Here is a 20,409-nt window from a genome sequence, read left to right on the forward strand (position 1 = left end):
ACACATGTCAGGTGCAGACAAGTCAAAATATAACGGCGTGATTATTAATAATATAATAGGCTTTGCAACAGTTTTATTTGATAACTGCCACTGTGACCTGAGTGAAGTGAATCTTTGCCAAAGGCTTTAGCATGCGGATTGACGCGCAAATGCCAAACCTATCCATGCCGGTGCTTGCCATTCTTTGTGGTCACTAACTGAGTTGGAGTTCCCTCTAGGGGTGAGAACAGGTATTTAATGGACCACCAAGCCCAGAAATGCAGAAATGCAGAAATGACACCCAACCTGTGAGCTCTGAAATGAATAGAGACATTATTGCAAATTTATACCCTTGAAAAAAGTATATTTTATTTAATTGCTGTAAAAGTGTGTGTGTGTGTGTGTGTGTGTGTGTGTGTGTGTGCGCGCGCGTGTGTGTGTGTGTGTGTGTGTGTGTGTGTGTGTGTGTCTGTCTGTCTGTCTGTCTGCCTGTCAGGGGTGGGTTTGGTGGGGCTCAGTAACAGTCTTGTGATGATCACTGGGTCTTGAAGCAACTGCAGTTTGCTCACGCCACTTCATCTGTTTGCAGATGCCGCCTCTAGTGCCTGCCACAGAGCAACCTGCAGCTTTAGTCACCAATTTTGAGCAATCTTTTGATGAGCTGTAAATGTAAAATGCAAAGGCTGAAATGAATGGACTATCAAATAAATTTTGGTCCTCGTATTATTTTGTTGCCATATTTTTTTTACAAGAACATTTCTCTGCAACGACAACAAAACAATATCACGTGAATAAAAGCAGCACGATGCAGCCTCTTTCAGCTCTCCAGAAGAATGAGGAGGATTTAAAAGTCAGTCATTAATTTCATTTATCCATGTTTTGGTTGACCCAAAAGAGACACAATGTGCTTATCTGTAAAATTAATGCCTGCCAACATCCTATTGATAGTACAGGAAGTGCTCCCGTTGTATAAGTAAGCATTCAAGGATCGAAAAACTCTGGGCCAAATCCACAAAGAATGAACTGCTGCCACCGAGAGCACCTTCGATTGCACTTCATTTGCACCTGTAGTTTGCATCTGCCCCCTCCCAAATTTTGGACAACACATCTTGTACAAGTAGGAGCGTTCTCTCACATTACTCAGACGTTGCAGGTTGTGTCCCCTCAAAAAAGAGGCTTCCGCAGAGCAGCGCCAATTTTACACCAGCTTTCCATAGACATTGTTTGCTTGGCTCAAAGTACGAATGAGGCTCATTTGCGTAGCGGTGGGCAATTTCTCCGCCAAACACTATCCTATTTAATTACATGCAAATGCAGAACAGAGATGCATTCTGCCTGGACTCTCAGTTACTGATGCTCGGTTTGCTCCATTTTTTCCAGTTAGCTCCACACAACGAGCCGCTCAGCCCCTAAGTGAATTTGGCCCTCTGTGTCTCTATGGCTTGGACATAAAATATATCATGTCGGCAGTCTCACCAGCTGCTCTACCTGTGGAAGGTTGTCACTGGAACCTAGAAAGGAAATCTCTCTTGATAATTTTCGGGGTTAGCATCACTTCAGACCTGTTTGCAGACAAATATACAGTTATGGTCCTTATATGGGCTGCGACACACAGCAATTTTTACATATGTTTAAAAAAATAAATCAAGAAGGATGGCGGTCAAATAAGACGTAAATCATTCTCGAGTATCAATCACCTTTTGTCTGTAAGTCCAGAGAGATAAGCAGGAGGCTGGGTGAAAGCAGCAGGTGATGTGACAGGCAGGATGTCTTTGTTATAGTCAGAAGAACTGGAGGACGTACACAAAAATACACGCTGATTGATGCAGCAAAGCTGGACGGAACGTGACAGAACAGAGGACAGATATCCACTCGGTCTCACTTTGATGAAAGGGCTTCCAACAGCTGCTTTTGAACAGCAAAGATAAAACTACAATCGCCTGAAAGCACTTTGAGGGATGGCTGAACTGAATGAAAGCATTTTACTTTCCGCCTCTTCCCAGGCACTTCCACTAAGCAGCAGAGTTCATTTCAGTTCAGTTGAGTATTTTTTGCATTTCTCTTGAGGAAAAACACTGAAGGGTACCCAAAAACAACTGGTCTGGACATATCTGTGTATTTTGCACCTTTCTTGCAGAGAGAAAATTTCATGAAAATATTCCAACTAAAATGAAAATATTTCCAAAATCATGACCATGCACGGCCTTAATGAGAATAAGCGGTACAGAAAATGGATGGAGATCAACTTTGCAGGATAAAACCTACAGAGTAAATAAGGAAGTCAAGATGGCGCCCGAGTAGGCAGCCGTCGGCAAGTGCTCTCATGAGCCTGGCTTTTTTTGTTGTTTTTTGGTTTGTTTTGTCACTTTGTGTTTGTTGTTACGTCGTGTGGACCTGATGTGGACTTTTGTCAGCATTTTCTGGCCACGACATTCATCAAGGAGGAAACTCTGTGCTTGGTGGTTGCGCCTTCTCGGCAGCATGGGTATACCAGCACTGTTTTTGACTGGGAGGAAAGTCGGCGCCATTTGACTGTCGTTGCTGGACAGTCCCGGGGCGCTTGTGTCTTGCGCCTGTTATGGGCAGCATTTTTCACAGCCCCGCTTTGTTCAGCGGAGAGATCGGTACTGTTGAACGGTCTGCGGCTGGATGGATGTAAGGCTTGAGGAGCCGACGATGAGAAGAAAGGAGCGTTAGCGCCGATGCGGATGTGGAACTGGGAGTCGCGGCTTGGAATTGAAGTGGATTTACATGGGACAGGAGATGATCTCTTTTCGTCAATGGACGCTACAGCTTCGTGTTTGCTTTCAAAACTTAGCTTGTAGCAGACGTGTGCACATTTTCAGCATGACGTCTCTGATCCACTGGTGAAAGGACACTTTGATCCTGTCCTCTTTCTTCTATAACTGCTTCAGAGAACAAAGTGTATGCAGAAAAGTGGTGAAGATTGCACGACTGTCTGTGTCCTATGTGTTGTGTTGTGTTATTTTGTTATTTTGACTTTAAAATGGCGCCGCGTGAGTGGCTGCCTTTCCAGCAGCTCCTATATTTTGTTGTTCTACTTCTTCCTTTCATAACTTTGCTGCTGTGAATCGGGAATTTCTCCATTGCGAGACTAATAAAGGTTTTCTTATCTTCTTATCTTAAATGATGAGTAAAGTTGTTTCGCTCTGTTGTATGAAATCATGACACACTTCCAGTCTGGGGCGCACATATTTTTGAGCCATTGACTCTCGTTAAAAAGATCGACACGTGCAGTAGCTCCTCTGCAATGCAACTGATAAGGCCACGGTGGGGCACCACATTGCAGTGTTCTAAGGTGCCCTATGTCACATTTTTGCTTGATATCTGTGCACAGAGAATTTTTGGTGATGGCATATTCCATCTTCACAGTGGCGATTCTGTGCTGTTCAGCCACACCTGCTCGTGTTGCGAACCCACGCCTTCACCACATCCCCACCGTGGAACTCTTGTGCATTCACCGCTGAGGTAAAGTCCCGGGCCGGTAACTCAGCCGGCGATACCCTTCATTGAAGGAGTGAGGCTTTACGATCACTCATGTTCAGCCTCTGTCAAACTGCCATTTGGTACAGTCTTCCCCCAAAAACCTTACTCCCAATCCAGGTCATGGCACTACACTAATGGCGGCAATTCTGTGCTGTCAGAGCCACACCTACTCAGGTTTCGAATTTGCGTCATCACCACGTCACCAGCTTGGAAGTCAAGTGCGCTGATCGCTGAGTTAAAATCCTGGGCCGCTACCTCAGCGCCCTCATTTGAAGGCTCCTAGGAGTAAGGTTTTACTAACATCCATTTGGGAGATGCAACCTGGCGTCCGTTGCATGTCAACGTCCAATCGAGTCCACTTGTGGAATTGTCACTCAAGTTTTACATCTCATTGTGACACTGAAATTATGAAGAGAATTAGCAAATTTGTTTGCTATCTTACACTGATGCTGACTGGGTGTGGTCAAGATGACTCACTCATATTCAAGAGATCCAGTGGAACCTTGATTTAAAGAATGTGGAACTGATGGACTACGGAGCTGATGAAGAAAAAATAGCTCCTAGTCCACTCAAAATGGGCATTTGGACAGTAGTTGTCATAGTCAGTTAGTTCCAGAATTGGCCACTGTCGTTGAGTGGCGCTGTGGCACAATCAATAGTTATTCCACTGTTAGATCACAGATGCACAGCACCAGCTGGCTAAAAGATACGTCTCTGTGGCGGCCATATTAGCAGTGGGGATGATCCCAAAGGGGTGATAGTACCAACAAAGGCAAGCAACGGAAAGCATGGACATTAGTTTGGCATTGCCATAGAGGTGCTCAACTCAAAAGGAGTGTGCACAGCTGTTGTTCAACATAGCGAGCTCTCATCATGTCGTACGTGTACACATGGCTCTCAAACATGCAATTTTTGGGACAGTTTACAGTTTCTTTTTGTTTGTTTGTTTGTTTGTTTGTTTTGTTAAGCCCATATCTATGGCATCCAATCGTAATGGAAGTTAAAAAAAAGAAGTGCACGAACATTGTAGCGAAACGGCACACAGACGCACACACACACACACACACAAAATTATTTTCAACTCCACTGGACATGTTTAGGCGAGTAAAACAAAATAGTGCAAAATAGTGATATCCCGACTTGAATTTGGGAACAGTTTCCTTGATTTTCTGATTGATTTTTTTTAGGTCGCAGAGTAACCAAATAATCAAGTGATTTAAATATCTTTTATGGAGCAGTAATAGCTTCATTTTGTATGACACAACGTTACTTTTTGTTCATTTGGAGGAGGGGGGGGGGGGTAGCAGTAGACCCGCACACGTACCTGTGTGTTCACATTGGCCTCCCCCCGTACTGCTGCAATATGTAAATTGTAGCAGCCATGACACACAAATGATGTGAAAACACTCGGGGTAAGCATGTATGCACGTGCCCCTCAAAAAGGTGTTAATTTCAAGACATTTTGGTAATAAAATGATGTTACTGATGCAGTCACAGGTATTATCGCGTCTCACCTACCCATGCAGGATGTTGCTGGTGAGAGCAGCCTGTCTGGATACACATGTTGCAGTTACCAAATCAAAATTGTCCCATGTCTTCAACCCTGTGATCGCTCCCTATCACAAAGAAAGTAAACTATGCCGTGATATATTCGAGGTGGTTTCACTTCGGGCTTAAAGAGAAAAAAAATCCTTGAAGCAATTTGCTTACCTTTGGGTCCAGGGTCTGCATTTGTAAGGTTTGAGACTCCATCCCAGTTGTGGGGCCCCCAGGAGACGAATAGCTAGACAGAGAGGGCCAAGATTATACTGCTTCATACCATAAGCGATAAGATGATCCATGGAAGATTGATGCTGCAATGGCACTGAGGAAGAAACATTTACCGAGGCAATGGGCAGAGGTGAAAGTCCACATCACTTTCGAGGTATTTAGGGGGTGGCTTGTAGGCCTGGAGGCCAGGAGCTGGGTTCTACAGCACACAGCACATGGGAAAAGTGTATACCAATACTTTTGGGATTTATCAGCACTGCTCATAACTATCCATCAATGAGCAATGTAAAAATAAAAAACCCTTACGAAGATTCTGAGTGGGTGTGCGTGAATGGGTCGAAGGAGAGCACTTGGGAATGTGAAGTTTAGATCACTGGCATCTTGCTCGTCCTCATCCCCTGGTGTGGGTGACTGGGAACCAGCCTCCTGGGCAAGAAAAACATGAAGAAACGATACGTAGTAAATACGATAATCCATGATGACACTAGCTGATCTTTACGTGTTGTGGCTTTACTGGATCTCCAGTGCGAAGTGGTCGGGCTAAGGTAGTGGGAATGAAGGCGTTAAAGGCTTCCCAGGCTGACACAGGCTGGTAGCCCATCAGCTTGTAGTACTGAGGAACCTCAATAACAGAAAATAATCATAGAAATCAGAGTAACTAACACATCAATATATTTCAAGAGGTGAGTGAGAACACGCAATGTGTTGCCATGGAGACATGAGCGCCGCTTAGATGAGCAGTAACTGCACCTACTTGAAGCTTGAAGGTAGGAACATGTGTTGTCACCCTCACATTAACGGCATCCACAGGCAAGGCCAAAAAATCAAGCGCCTGCAAAGAGAAAGCAGACACCACTTGCACAAATTAAAGTCAATCACTTTCCTCTCTCTGCAGGACGTTGTCATTGAGTTATCGCGGTTTTGTGAACGTAGAGAACAAAAGGCCGAGCCTGTGTGTCAGCCTTGCCCCATCTCGTCACCTCGGGTCCCACATTCGCCCATAGGACCCCCTTTCGCTTCATCAAGAAATCTACCTTCTCGCCGACTGCGTTGAACCACTACCACTTTTTACTTTTTACCTCATACCCTCTCTCATATGCAGCAGCACGACATACACTATCTTGTTAAAGGGATCATCCAGCCAGGATGGTCCATTTTTCACTAACATGCTCAATTGATGTATTTTTTTTTCTAGGCGGGAGGGCAGGGGGTGATATTCGCTTGCATTTTAAATGTTGTCAATTTGTTTTTTGGGAAATCAGTAAATAAATTACTACACCCATTCCCAGTCAACAATACAGCTAGCCCCCAAGCCCCCTCCCTCCCTCTGCCGATGTCTTGATGGCAGTCACAGGAGGAACGAGACAATATTTGTCCATTGAAAATCATTGTACGTAATTTGCTCATAATTACCCAAAACGGTGATCAATTGGCACCGAAATTTATGTGGACCCCCTCCGTGAGTCGTCACCTTACCGTGGTGGAGGGGTTTGTGTGTCCCAATGATCCTAGGAGCTAAGTTGTCTGGGGCTTTATGCCCCTGGCAGGGTCACCCATGGCAAACAGGTTCTAGGTGAGGGGCCAGACAAAGCACGGCTCAAAGAACCCTTATGATGACAAAAATATATGGACCAAGGTTTCCCTTGCCCGGACGCGGGTCACCGGGGCCCCCCTCTGGAGCCAGGCCTGGAGGTGGGGCTCGTTGGCAAGCGCCTGGTGGCCGGGCCTACACCCATGGGGCCCGGCCGGGCACAGCCCGAAGAGGCAACGTGGGTCCCCCTTCCCATGGGCTCACCACCCATGAGAGGGGCCAAAGGGGTCGGGTGCAATGTGAGCTGGGCGGCAGCCAAAGGCGGGGACCCTGGCGGTCCGATCCTCGGCTGCAGAAGCTAGCTCTTGGGACATGGAATGTCACCTCTCTGGCAGGGAAGGAGCCCGAGCTGGTGTGTGAGGCAGAGAATTTCCGACTGGATATAGTCGGACTTGCCTCCACACACAGCCTGGGTTCTGGTACCAGTTCTCTCGAGAGGGGTTGGACTCTCTTCCACTCTGGAGTTGCTCAAGGTGAGAGGCGCAGAGCAGGTGTGGGCATACTCATTGCCCCCCGGCTCAGTGCCTGTACATTGGGGTTCACACCGGTAGACGAGAGGGTTGCCTCCCTCCGCCTTCGGGTGGGCGGACGGGTCCTGACTGTTGTTTGTGCATATGCACCAAACAGCAGCTCAGCATACCCACCCTTTTTGGAGTCCTTGGAGGGTGTGCTGGAGAGTACTCCTGCTGGGGACTCCCTTGTTCTGCTGGGGGACTTCAATGCTCACGTGGGCAATGACAGTGAGACCTGGAGGGGCGTGATTGGGAGGAACGGCCCCCCCGATCAGAACTCGAGTGGTGTTTTGTTATTGGACTTCTGTGCTCGCCACGGATTGTCCATAACGAACACCTTGTTCAAGCATAAGGGTGTCCATATGTGCACTTGGCACCAGGACACCCTAGGCCGCAGTTCGATGATCGACTTTGTAGTTGTATCATCGGATTTGCGGCCGCATGTTCTGGACACTCGGGTGAAGAGAGGGGCGGAGCTGTCAACTGATCACCACCTGGTGGTGAGTAGGCTCCGATGGTGGGGGAAGATGCCGGTCCGTCCTGGCAGACCCAAACGTATTGTGAGGGTTTGTTGGGAGCGTCTGGCGGAATCCCCTGTCAGAAGGAGTTTCAACTCCCACCTCCGACAGAGCTTTTCCCATGTTCCGGGGGAGGCGGGGGACATTGAGCCCGAGTGGACCATGTTCCGTGCCTCTATTGTTGAGGCGGCCAATCTGAGTTGTGGCCGTAAGGTGGTTGGTGCCTGTCGTGGCGGCAACCCCCGTACTCGCTGGTGGACACCAGCAGTAAGGGATGCCGTCAAGCTGAAGAAGGAGTCCTATCGAGCCTTTATGGCCTGTGGGACCCCAGAGGCAGCTGACGGGTATCGACTGGCCAAGCGGAAGGCGGCTTCGGTGGTCGCCGAGGCAAAAACCCGAGCGTGGGAAGAGTTCGGTGAGGCCATGGACGCCGACTTCCGGACGGCTTCGAGGAAATTCTGGTCCACCATCCGACGTCTCAGGAGGGGGAAGCAGTGCACCACTAACACTGTGTACAGTGGGGATGGGGCGCTGCTGACTTCGACTCGGGACGTTGTGAATCGGTGGGCAGAGTACTTTGAAGACCTCCTCAACCCCACCAACACGCCTTCCTTGGAGGAAGCAGAGCCTGGGGATTCTGAGGTGGGCTCTCCTATCTCTGTGGTTGAAGTCACCGATGTGGTTAAAAAGCTCCTCGGTGGCAAGGCCCCGGGGGTGGATGAGATCCGCCCGGAGTTCCTCAAGGCTCTGGATGTTGTGGGGCTGTCCTGGTTGACACGCCTCTGCAACATCGCGTGGTCAACAGGGAGAGTGCCTCTGGATTGGCAGACCGGGGTGGTAGTCCCTCTTTTTAAAAAGGGGGACCGGAGGGTGTGTTCCAACTACAGAGGGATCACACTCCTCAGCCTCCCTGGTAAGGTCTATTCAGGGGTGCTGGAGAGGAGGGTCCGTCAGGAAGTCGAGCCTCAGATTGAGGAGGAGCAGTGTGGTTTTCGTCCCGGCCGTGGAACAGTGGACCAGCTCTACACCCTTAGCAGGGTCCTCGAGGGTATGTGGGAATTCGCCCAACCAGTCTACATGTGTTTTGTGGACTTGGAGAAGGCGTTTGACCGTGTCCCTCGGGGAGTTCTGTGGGGGGTGCTTCGTGGGTATGGGGTACCGAACCCCCTGATACGGGCTGTTCGGTCGCTATACCACCGATGTCAGAGTTTGGTCCGCATTGCCGGCAGTAAGTCGGAATCGTTTCCAGTGGGGGTAGGACTCCGCCAAGGCTGCCCTTTGTCGCCGATTCTGTTCATAACCTTTATGGACAGAATTTCTAGGCGCAGCCGAAGCGTTGAGGGGATCCGTTTTGGGGGCCTCAGTATTGCATCCCTGCTTTTTGCAGATGATGTGGTGCTGTTGGCTCCTTCAAACGGGTCTCTCCAACTCTCACTGGAGCGTTTCGCAGCCGAGTGTGAAGCGGTTGGGATGAAGATCAGCACCTCCAAATCTGAAACCATGGTCCTCAGTCGGAAAAGGGTGGAGTGTCCCCTCCGGGTCGGGGAGGAGATCTTGCCCCAAGTGGAGGAGTTCAAGTATCTTGGGGTCTTGTTCACGAGTGGGGGCAGGTGGGAGCGGGAGATCGACAGGCGGATCGGTGCAGCGTCTGCTGTGATGCGGACGTTGTATCGGTCTGTCGTGGTGAAGAAGGAGCTGAGCCAAAGGGCGAAGCTCTCAATTTACCGGTCGATCTACGTTCCAACCCTCATCTATGGTCACGAGCTATGGGTCGTGACCGAAAGAACGAGATCCCGGTTACAAGCGGCCGAAATGAGTTTCCTCCGCAGGGTGTCCGGGCTCTCCCTTAGAGATAAGGTGAGAAGCTCGGTCATCCGGGAGGGGCTCAGAGTCGAGCCGCTTCTCCTCCACATCGAGAGGAGCCAGATGAGGTGGCTTGGGCATCTGATTCGGTTGCCCCCTGAGCGCCTCCCTGGTGAGGTGTTCCGGGCATGTCCCACCGGGAGGAGACCCCGAGGAAGACCCAGGACACGCTGGAGAGACTATGTCACCCAGCTGGCCTGGGAACGTCTCGGGATCCCCCGGGGAGAGCTGGAAGAAGTAGCTAGGGAGAGGGAAGTCTGGGCTTCCCTGCTAAAGCTGTTGCCCCCGCGACCCGGCCCCGGATAAGCGGTAGATGATGGATGGATGGATGGATGGATGGATAGATCTACTCAATGTCCACTTCAACTTCTGAAAATATCCCAAGGATTAGACTCTCCATCGTTGACGTAAAAGAGAATGAAGAAATGAGCAGCTCAGATGCATTGCCAGATTTGCTTTCTTTGATTAAGTCCCCAAAATATCAACACAATGCATTCCGAAAGGCTTTTCATAAAAAATAGGGGATTATATATTCAATTTCAATCCAGCAGGGTTAGCTTGACTAATTTATTTTCCAAGTCCACCTCCAAGGGCTACGCCCTCCACCGCCTCTCCAAAAATGAGGCACTCTTCACAGCCACACTCGCCTGGAGCGTAGGCAAGTTTCTTGGCTGCCTGATCGGTAATGAACACGGAGCGATTCCACTGACTATATGGTGGGCATCCATGAGACGAAGCCCCAAGTTGTTTAGAAGCTTTCTTTCTTTCATCTTTGGTTTGTTTATTGAACATAAAACATACAGTAATAATTTGACAGAAAATAAGGTAAATAAAATAGTAAAAAAAGAAAGAAATCAGTCTTCATTCAACACAGTTATTATGTTCAAGGGAGTAGGAAGAAGTAAAACAATGTATCTAGTCCTACCCCGTTATGTGTTTATATCTAATAAATCATTTTTATATCAATCAGAAAAGAAAGAAAGTAAGAAGAAAGAAGTCTCCATTAAGGCTCATACTTTACAGGCGTTGGTGGATGGGCATAGCCCCGTATAGCAAGTGCACCGATAGGTCTAGCCTAGATAGAGAGCTGATAAGTCGCTTTTATTGGTACTTTACTGATGCGCCCCTCCACCAAACACCCTCATTTTCATCTTATGTGAATGCAGCATGAAAAACAAGGCACTAGCACTGTGTCCTCAAACGTTTCAAGCCTCGTGAATCATCCAATGAACTCAAGTCGGAAAAATGGGGCAGCCAAATACTGGCCGGGCCTTTAACAAATTTGGTCATGTTTATATACGCTACCATTTCAAGGCAAGATGAGTCAGGGAATAATGACATACATCATGTTGTATCTCACGCTCAGGTTCAGAGAAGCTTGAGAACGCACAAAGAAAGAAAGTGGCATTGCTCAGTCATTCAAGTTCTGAAATGCCAGATCGGAAGCCTCTGAGTGACTAAGATGACTGGGCCTCTCCATGACATCTCAGGGGAAGATTTTGATGAACATGAGTCTGTGGTGCCACCATACAACCATTACCATGTAGTTGCGTTACACTGAGGCACTGTGTTACTCTGCTGTCATGCTTCTACAGCAGCAATCTGCTTCTATGTAAATAACTGAATAATTTTGAAAATATTGACCGGCTGTCTTTAATTTGAAGGTCAAAAATAGGTCAAATCAATAAATCTTACCTCAGTTATGAATTTCTTGACCCAAATTTTGAGAAACCATGTCCAGTATGATGTAGCACGTTGGTCCCAACCATTAAAATGATGCTAAGATGACAATAGCTAGTAGGTAGGACTGTCACGAAAATGTCACCACATTTTTGCGATGGGCACCCCGTCAATGTTTTTCCTCCAAATTTTATTGGTACCAAATTCTGTGAAAGACAAACCTTATCTCTTCACCGTCACAGAACTGTTATAAATAACGCATTTACTTGGACAAAGTAAAACCTCTTCAAAGGTGCACTTTTAGTTGGGAAGACATATTTCAAGAGTCAGCGAGTTTCAGAAACAAACCTTTTCAACATTCAGCGACCACATCATTAGGTAACATGACACCTGCACAATATACCTATGCCCCCCAAAAATAATAATAGTAATAATTATTTTAAAAATATACCCTTGCACACAAAACTAGAATCAAACAAAGGATCGCGCGCAAAGATTTCTGCAAATGTGGAACAAGACTAAATCGGACCTGCATCAAATTTGACGCCTTCATTGATACCCCTGATACTGCACATGTGTGTTTTGTCAGACTTATTGTGTTCCTCACAAAGAAATAAGTCATGTCAATGCAAAAAATGCTCTACTTTGCTGTGTTGTGGAGATGCACCAAAATGGAATCCTTTGGCCCATTCGCTACCGCTCCACAACATACGGGGGACATTTTTATAGTCTCTATAGGCAGGCATCATGTAACTGCTTCTCTTATGATTTCATGCAAAGGCAGATTTGATGTCACACCAGATTGTGATTTGAATAAACTCCGTTGATTATTCAAGTACTGTTTCGCTAATGATGTAGCCGTGGATGTGAATTTGCGCTTTTGGTTCCAGAAAGTACTCACCAGCGGATCAGCTTCATCTGTGAAAAGTGGGAAGGAAGATGGAAAGATTCTTTCTGGGGTGATCTTCATAACACACGCCTCCTCCTCTTCAACTGAGAAACATCAAATGACAGAAGTTAACTTGAACCGACGCCAAGAGTCACCTTCGCATCGTGAACCAATGCACACAGTGCCTCAAATAGCTCTTTTGGGGGCTTGGACATTCGCTTCAAAGGAGCGCTCAGGGGTGATAAAGACCTTTATTGGCCGAGAGCAAGCCTGCCGCAGCGTCTGGTAGATTCCTCCACAAGGCCAAGGTCCGCTTCATGCGACACTGCATCACGACCTGTGAGGGCAGCACTGTGCGGGTTTAATCAGGCACAGTTTGATGCGTTGGAGGGTTCGTCCGCACAAAACTAGTGTTTTAAACCCCCTTTTTTTTATTGTTTCGAAAAATACGTCCATGTGGGATTATCGCTCTCTTCAATATGAAGGACTGTGCAAAAAAGCACAGATTTTAATGAAAGTATTTGAAGGCTGTGTGTGTATGTGTGTGTGTGCGTGTGTGTGTGTGTGTGTGTGTGTGTGTGTGTGTGTGTGTGTGTGTGTACCCTGCGTGCTGCCTGCTGGAAGAGTTTTAAGGCCCTCTGTTTTAGCACCCACTGAAAGCTGGGGTGAAATTGGAAAGATGGGGCTCCCTTGGGGACCTAGAGGGGCATCCAAAAATGCATGTTACTCTCACACGTGTACATGGTGTCAGGACAATGGAGTTCGTTCACGAAGAAATGCTGAGAAGTGTTCTTACTCAGCGAGTAAGTTGAGCGCGTATGCAAAATTGCCCTCGGTTTCATGATGCGTGCATACCGGCCCATTTTTTTCCGAGCACCGAGCATGTTGATGAATCAGAATGAGTTTCAAACGAGAGCTGAAATTTTCCCCAATTTATCTATAAACGGGCATCTGTTTATCGGCATCTCAGCAAATACTGAATGTTTATAAGACACAAGAGATGGCCCAAAAAACATTCATAACTTGATCCCATTTTCAAAATGTTCAAAGCTTGCTCAGCACAGAAACTGACAATGATGATGTCAGTCATTTTTAATTCATTCCAAAGTTAAATGACAGAACTGTGCGCGCAAAACATGCAACGGAAAAATGACTTAAGAGCCGAGAATGAACAAACAGTGTACAAATTGTTAGTAATTACGGTAGATAGTAATAGATAAAAATAGGACAGCAAAAAGAGATTTGTAGTCAATAGAATTCGTGAAATTAGCATTGGAACAAGTTAGAGCAGGGTGCCCATTAGGTCGATCCTGATCTACCGGTAGATCTAAGACAGGTCCCAAGTAGATCCGAGGAGTGTCGAGGAGAAAAAAAACAAACAACCATTTGTGTGTCTTTGTACATGTTAGTAATATATTTTTTTGTGTTAATGTACACTGCACCCTAATCATCTTATCAGTCTCATTTTCACCCAAAAAATATTAAAAAAATAAAATAAAGCAGGTAAATCTTGAATTTACGGTGGCGCGTGATTACGTCACCAGAAGCGCTGTTAGCGCTCAGCAGTCTGCAATTGCAGCTTGTGATCAGAACTGTTGCGCTCTATCTTTTATCGTCATTATTCTCATTCAGAGTTTGCTTCGTGTACAATTCACCGAGGGCACGGGCAAAGAATAGGAATCTAGGAGGGCCCAGGGAAGCACTTTAAAACGGTACGTGTCAGCTACGATAGTTAACAGGCTGCAAAAGTGCATCGCATGCCTCAGTTTCAGGCTGTTTCTCATCATGGAGTGCGTGTGCGCGTGTGTGTGCGCGCGCACGTGTGCCGGTAAGGGTAGATCCCGGGAGGTTAGTTGATCGAAAAGTAGATCTTTGATCCAAAAGGTTGGGGCACCCCTGAGTTAGAGAATATCTATATATGTTAGTCAGAGTGGTGCCACAAGCAAGCCTCAGTGTGTGTGTGTGTGTGTGTGTGCGCGTGTGTGCGCGCGCGTGTGTGCCTTTGATCTTGTTGACAGTCGTTTGTAACTGTAAATGTCAGGAAATGTGTGTTGTTTTGTCGCATGCATGTGTACTGGATCAATATGACAATGTGGTAGCCTTGAATAAACAGAGAAATGTGAGTGGATAAATGGCTCTTCTGGGTGCGCACTCAAAGCGTACTTGTACAATCTGCCCATTGTGTAAAAACTGCAGACACACCAACAGCGGCGGATGTATTCATAGAGGAATGAACGGTGTGTACACGCAATAAGTGAATGAGGCCCATTGAGGACGTCAAACTATTTCTTCAGACCTCGACAAACTAAATACTAAATGTGCGTGTAGATTCCCCAAGCAGCAGTGATGTTTTCATGTGAGAGGGGCCTGTTTGGAAAGCAAAAACAAAGCCACCCTCGGGGTAAAACGCCGTGCTTACCTGCCCTCCGTCACAAATGAGTCGTATTGAGTAAAGTTTTGGAGGTCCGCTTGTAAAGTCTTCCTCTCGCCTTACATCTCCCTTCCTGACCTGCAGTCATGACATGAGCACAAGGCAAGATTGCTCCAATCAAAACTGTTCAGGAACGGTGCAAAGATGTGCGGTAGAAGTACAATCACGTTTACCTTGTACTGTTGCAAAGCAACCAGCCTGTCCTCCAATACTTGGCTTCTGGTCGATTCTGACACTGGATCCTTACCCAGATGGACTTGTCTAGTGGTGATATTATATTCACGACATGAACAAAAGTATCGGGACAGTAGGCTGGTGCCCAAACAGGATGTGGAAATGGAACAAAATCCATCCATCCATCCATTTTCTGAACCACTTCATCCTCACAAGGGTCGGGGGGGTGGGGGGTGCTGGAGCCTATCCCAGTTGTCTTCGGACAGTAGGCAGGGGACACCCCGAACCGTTTGCCAGCCAATCGCAGGGCACACAGAGACGAACAACCATCCGCGCTCACACTCACACCCAGGGACAATTTGGAGTGTTCAAACAGCCTGCCATGCATGTTTTTGGAATGTGGGAGAAAACCGGAGCACCCGGAGAAAACCCACGCAGGCACAGGGAGAACATGCAAACTCCACACAGGAAGGTCGGAGCTGGAATCGACCGGGTACCTCTACACTGTGAGGTCGCTGCGCTAACCACTCAACCACCGGGCCGCCAATGGAACAAAATATGGTGTTGAAACTTTCTGGCACTAACAGTTTGACTCAGTTGAAAAGATTTTTGACAAGATTTTGGATTACGTGGCAATTTTTGCCCATGCCTCAAGGTATGAATGTCAGATGTAACATCTATGATGTTTGATGGTAGTAATTCGCTAATCGGTGCATCTCAAAACGTCACTGTCGTAAGTGAAGTGGGTAAGGCAGACATAATTTGAAATAAAGTAAATGCAAAGATCAAACCGATAAACTCACTCAAGGAAGAGAGGATTATGATTCAACCTACAATTTCAGTCGGTTGATTTGCTCTTCTTTAACATTTTGTTGAACCCTTTTTAGGAAAAGAGCCTCCTTCTTCTGCCTGGTCTGAAGACCTAACAAGGATTAAAAAAAAGGGGGCTCAGACATTCCAACATCCACACAGCAGCAGGGGTAGTTCAATGACACGCACATACCCTCACTCGGGTGTTCAGTGCCAAGTTTGCTGCTGTCCTTCTGCAACATCTTTGCCACCCCTGCGTGAGTGGAGGCATCCACAAGTGACTTTGGTCCTGGCTTGCTCCCACTTGGACCCCCTAAGGCACCCTGCGGGATATGTGAAGCAGTCGCAGCATGAAGTGAAGAGAAGAAGCAGAGGGAAAATTACATTGCTCCTTGGTCATAATAGTGTACCGTAAAATGCATAATTCAGCAGCTCAGTTCTAACTTCATTGAATCACGATGCACAAAAAATGACCCAATAGAAAAAAGTGAAGAGACTTCTGAAGCATTACCTTGGGTTTGACGACATCCTTGGCAAACTTTTGTTTGACTGGACTTTGGACTTGGATGGCTGGTAAAGATCCTTTACTTTTGGCCTGTGTGCCCTCAAGAGCAAGTTCCCTAATCCAAGCAGGTGAAATAGACATTTAAAAAAATATACAGAAGCAACGCTGTCAAGCAAAAGCTAAACATCTGCTTTTTTTTTTTTTTGTATGACGCTATAAAAATGTGCATTTAGTTCAACTATTTGGTTCAAGTGATGAACATCTTGTCATAATTGCGTCGATCGTGTCCACGAATGATTAACTTTTAGGCTGACATAACATCGAGGGTAGTGTCATGGATGCAGCGGTTGCAGATGATGGATGGCATCCTCTTTCTCACAATAAAGCAATGGAAGAGAATAGCCAAAGTCACACGAGTGCGTTTATTTGATGCTCGAGGGAACTGCTGTAACTTATTCTGCGAATACCTGACAGCGAGAAGAGGGGCGGAGCTTCCGGTAACAGTACAGAGGTAGGATTTGGTGTTGAATTGTGAGACAAGCAGCCGAACGGTAACCTGACATGTCTCATAGCGGCAGGGTCTGAAGGTAATGGTGATTTTTGATTGACCATTGGCTGGGATCACACCTGAAAAACAGAACCGTGGTCAAAATCCATGCTGATGATGATGCTGACCATGATGATGATCTCCACAAAATACAATTATTCACCTACTTTGTATTGACAGGGAACAGCTAGCGGCCATTGCATTTGAAAAAGCAACCGAAATAGCCACGTTACAACACATCTGGTAGAGTTCCAAACTCAAGTGCTGATGCTTCCCAGAGCATGGACAAGATTAACGTGTGGAAAGTGCGGCTTCCTCGGCCATGATTTATTAAATACACAACGGACAAGCAAGTATTTGGGAGAAAACACAGCAGAGCTGCACTCCAGAAAGGTTGTGTTAACTGTGCTGAGCTGAGGAAACCAGGCAGACAGCTTACACAAATGTTGTCAAGTTATAGCTACCTGTGAGTGGGTGAATGGAAAAGGCCTCATGTGGCTCAATGAGGTGCACTTCAAACTCCAAATCGGCGGGAGATCTGCAGCTCAGTGGAATGATGTGGCTCACGCTGTAGGACAGGTCACACATGAAAACATTAGCTTGTTCTTGCTTATCTACAAGAAATGTCTTGACAAAGATTCCTACTCACACACACAAACACATACCTCTGTCCAAGCGGCGCAGCTGGTAAATCAACGCGCGTCGGGATATGCACATGAGCGGTAGCGGGGTAAGCGTGAACTGGAATTAAAAGGTTCTCATCGTCCTTAACATGGGGGCAGAGCAAGAGCAGACATAGCACAGGCCATGAGAACACGCAGGCACGGTCAAGAGAAGGTTGCTTGCACGCTTACCTCACAGTGAACCCGAATACAGTCGGAGACACGAGTCCACTCGTGGGGACAGAATTTGACCTTCACTGTGTAGGCGAGGCCAGGAATGAGACGACACTTGAGGGAAGTCAGATCAGTCAAAATGGACAAAGTTGGCGCTTCACCTTACTGCGGTTAAGCATACCTTTTTGGCGTAGTTTGTTCGGAAATGCTTGGTTTGGGTGGGGATGATGTGAATATTTAGCACTCGAGATGAGATGTTGATTAGTTTCTGAGTAGAAGGGAAAAGGGTTTCATCATGTGCACTCGAGAGCACCATTTCGACACTCTCGATGCTTACATCGACATTCATCAAGCATATATGATGGAAAATCATGTCTTCATTCATTCATCAACTCAAATGAGAGGAATTTATAATGCGAGCTAATTGTATATTTAATGTTTACTTGTGATTAAGAAATTGGGATGAATTAGAGCGGAACATTAAGAACATGCAGATTAGAGTTGGATTTTTCTCACCACGCTCTTCACATAGTCCTTCTCTAGCTTGAAGCCACTGAAATGAAGTTCAGAAGGATCCACTTGGATCAAACCATTGCTCTTCTCTTTGACATAGATTTCTGTGTGGGTAAAAAAAAAGTTAGGATTTTGAATTACGAACCAAATGGATTCCCTTCATTTAGTTAACGCGTGTATGCATGGCAGAATAATGCATGGTAGAATAAATTTATTCAGAAGTAGTGAACTAAATGCAGCCATCATGCCGCTCAATATGTACTGGACTCCAGGAGATGGTTCGGCACGCTGCTCCTTCCGTCCTCCACCAACTGGGTCAGAGGAAGCGGCGTCAGGGGAGCAGAGACGGCCATCCTCCAGGGAGTCACGGGTCAGTCGCAGCTGTGCAAGACCAACGACAAGCAGCTGGAGAACTGTACATGAGACAAGCAGTGTACTTATTTTATGAGATGAATCAAGCAGGTAATTCAAATGTTCTGTTTGGGGAAACTCCCATCGCTGCAATTGTGACCGTAATTGATAAAATGCTAGATTTGAAGGAACACGTCATTTCTGATAGTGTAGTGGTTCACTCGCCTAACGTCCTGGGCTCAGTTCCCACTCAGTGACTCTTTTATATGGACACTGTGACTGACTGGCAACCAGTCCAGTGTCGTCTGCATTGGTTTGACGCCAAGTCCCGAGAACCTATTTAGTGGAAAGTGGATAGATGGATGTCAACATGTATTATTGTCACATAAGTAACACTGACGGCGTCAACAAGAAGGCTAAAGGGCTAACAACAGTCATTTCGTTATACCTTCTAGCCGGTTTGACTGGCGCCATTTTTAACACAGTTTTACCATTGTCTCGTGGGAAAACAAAACTAAGGAAAACTATGTGCAGCCCGTAAGGAAACCGTCATCATTTGCCCTCTACGTAAAGCCCGACGTTGGTTCTTCATGACGCATTACAATCTAGTAACTAAATATTTTGCCATGCTTCGCTCACATTGTTTTGTTGATGTTAAGACCATCTACGACGGTGCCATCTTGACGCGACCATTTGTTGACTTCAACAGGACAATATAATCCCAATATAAACTCCTTTTTAAAAATGTTTTTGATGTATGACACACGACAAACGCTTTCGTTACCAAGGTGACAGTTTAGCTCGAGGGGGTGGGTTCAAAAGCCATGTGAACCAATGGCAACTCAGGTATACGCTCCAGTTCACCGATCATTGTAAAGCCATGATGATGTTCAAAATAGAACCGGGGGAACTTGAACTTTCATTTCAAAATAAAGTGATAGGCTCCTTGCTAGAACATTTCGCTGGTGAATAAAATTTACATCATACCATGAATTTCTTTATGATATAATAAGCATATATATATATACAAATTCTGTAAATTTTTATGAAACTACCACAGAGTAATTGATTCACGCGATTGCGCATGAGCTGTATTATTCTGAAAGTTCAGACAAGTTTCATTTTCCCCCCGGCTTATTATATTGAATTGTAGTTGAACGGGTACGAGCAATTCTCACAAGCCAGTCTCGTTTAACAAAATGCACGATGGAATGAATCTATATTAGGTACAATATTTGAAAGTTATAGTTCTTTTAATTGGCAGAATGTACTTGGACGGCACAATGACGAAAGCTGGACTCGTTGGCGTGCTACTTATACCACAGGTGAATATAGCATGCCCAAATTTTAAGAAAGAAAGAAAACACTTTTGTTGTTTTACAGGCAAAATGGTCATTAAGTTGCCATCCGCATGTTCAATTTATGAAAGAAGAAGAAAGGTGCATGGAAGATCTGCAACGATTCCGTTCGGGTGAGTCGTTACTTTTAAATTGCAAATTAAATAATGTAAAACGGACAGACAAACAAAAAAAAGAGGATCAAACCCTCCGGCCACTCTCAAAAGATGTGCTCAAAGAACCCTAAAGGAATGTGATGCAGTATTTTAATGACATCTAGTGGTCATCATTATAATTTTGTTTTTGTTTTTCATTAAAATCTATTTTTTCCACTAAAGAAGGCAATATGAGCGTAAACTGTCATGGAATGTGGGATGACCTGAATTGCTGGCCTCCTGCTTCGCTTGGAGAAACTATCTCTCAACCGTGTCCACAGGTGTTCAATGCAGAAGGTAAAATCCGTTATCCATATAACATTATTAACATATTATCAACATAGCTGGCATACGTTTTACCAAGACCAGCTATTACTTGTAGTTAATTATTTTCCAAGAATTTAAGCAAGGATGAATAAATGACGCAATCACAAGTGTCTG

At 46.1% G+C, this 20,409-nt stretch overlaps 2 protein-coding genes across 6 annotated transcripts in view; one reads left to right on the top strand and one right to left on the bottom strand.

Moving 5' to 3' along the window:
- Nucleotides 1-18,557, bottom strand: cfap221 (cilia and flagella associated protein 221). Of its 3 annotated transcripts, none has more exons than XM_086126428.1 (23): nucleotides 18,388-18,557; nucleotides 18,129-18,229; nucleotides 17,794-17,880; nucleotides 17,631-17,726; nucleotides 17,442-17,542; nucleotides 17,241-17,344; nucleotides 16,697-16,856; nucleotides 16,236-16,344; nucleotides 15,918-16,047; nucleotides 15,749-15,836; nucleotides 14,914-15,001; nucleotides 14,729-14,818; nucleotides 12,912-13,007; nucleotides 12,559-12,646; nucleotides 12,322-12,413; nucleotides 6,011-6,088; nucleotides 5,756-5,878; nucleotides 5,563-5,682; nucleotides 5,370-5,455; nucleotides 5,197-5,269; nucleotides 5,005-5,102; nucleotides 1,677-1,769; nucleotides 1-584 (listed from the first exon to the last, which is right to left on the bottom strand). In XM_086126428.1, exons 1-23 carry the CDS (start codon nucleotides 18,476-18,478, stop codon nucleotides 578-580), a joined length of 2,199 nt encoding a protein of 732 aa, XP_085982554.1. In that variant the 5' UTR covers nucleotides 18,479-18,557; the 3' UTR covers nucleotides 1-577. The 3 variants fall into 3 exon arrangements, with proteins under 3 accessions (XP_085982554.1, XP_085982539.1, XP_085982546.1); XM_086126413.1 differs by having other exon boundaries at nucleotides 1-1,541; XM_086126420.1 differs by having other exon boundaries at nucleotides 1-1,541; nucleotides 5,771-5,878; nucleotides 18,388-18,556.
- Nucleotides 18,476-20,409, top strand: part of sctr (secretin receptor) — a 12,704-nt gene continuing 10,770 nt past the window's right edge. For 2 of the 3 annotated variants that reach the window (XR_015102591.1, XM_086126429.1), the window contains exons 1-3: nucleotides 19,649-19,801; nucleotides 19,860-19,947; nucleotides 20,152-20,265. Coding sequence is in view for 2 of the 3 variants with exons in the window: in XM_086126429.1 (XP_085982555.1) it covers nucleotides 19,742-19,801; nucleotides 19,860-19,947; nucleotides 20,152-20,265 (262 nt within the window). In the remaining variant the exon portion in view is untranslated. Of the gene's footprint in view, nucleotides 18,588-19,648; nucleotides 19,802-19,859; nucleotides 19,948-20,151; nucleotides 20,266-20,409 lie in introns of those variants that run through there. The other variant, XM_086126430.1, reaches the window with a different exon arrangement.

The sequence above is a fragment of the Hippocampus guttulatus genome, chromosome 1 (assembly GCF_054856545.1).
Source record: "Hippocampus guttulatus isolate MCC_2025c chromosome 1, RoL_Hgut_1.0, whole genome shotgun sequence".
Lineage (NCBI taxonomy): Eukaryota > Metazoa > Chordata > Actinopteri > Syngnathiformes > Syngnathidae > Hippocampus > Hippocampus guttulatus.

Coding starts and splice junctions, on each gene's coding strand:
- cfap221 (XM_086126413.1), bottom strand. CDS start 18,478: ATGGCCGTCTCTGCTCCCCTGACGCCGCTTCCTCTGACCCAGTTGGTG. Junction 14,819..14,913: donor TTGCTTTGCAACAGTACAAG/GTAAACGTGATT, acceptor TCATGACTGCAG/GTCAGGAAGGGAGATGTAAG. Junction 5,456..5,562: donor CACACCCACTCAGAATCTTC/GTAAGGGTTTTT, acceptor TGTGTGCTGTAG/AACCCAGCTCCTGGCCTCCA.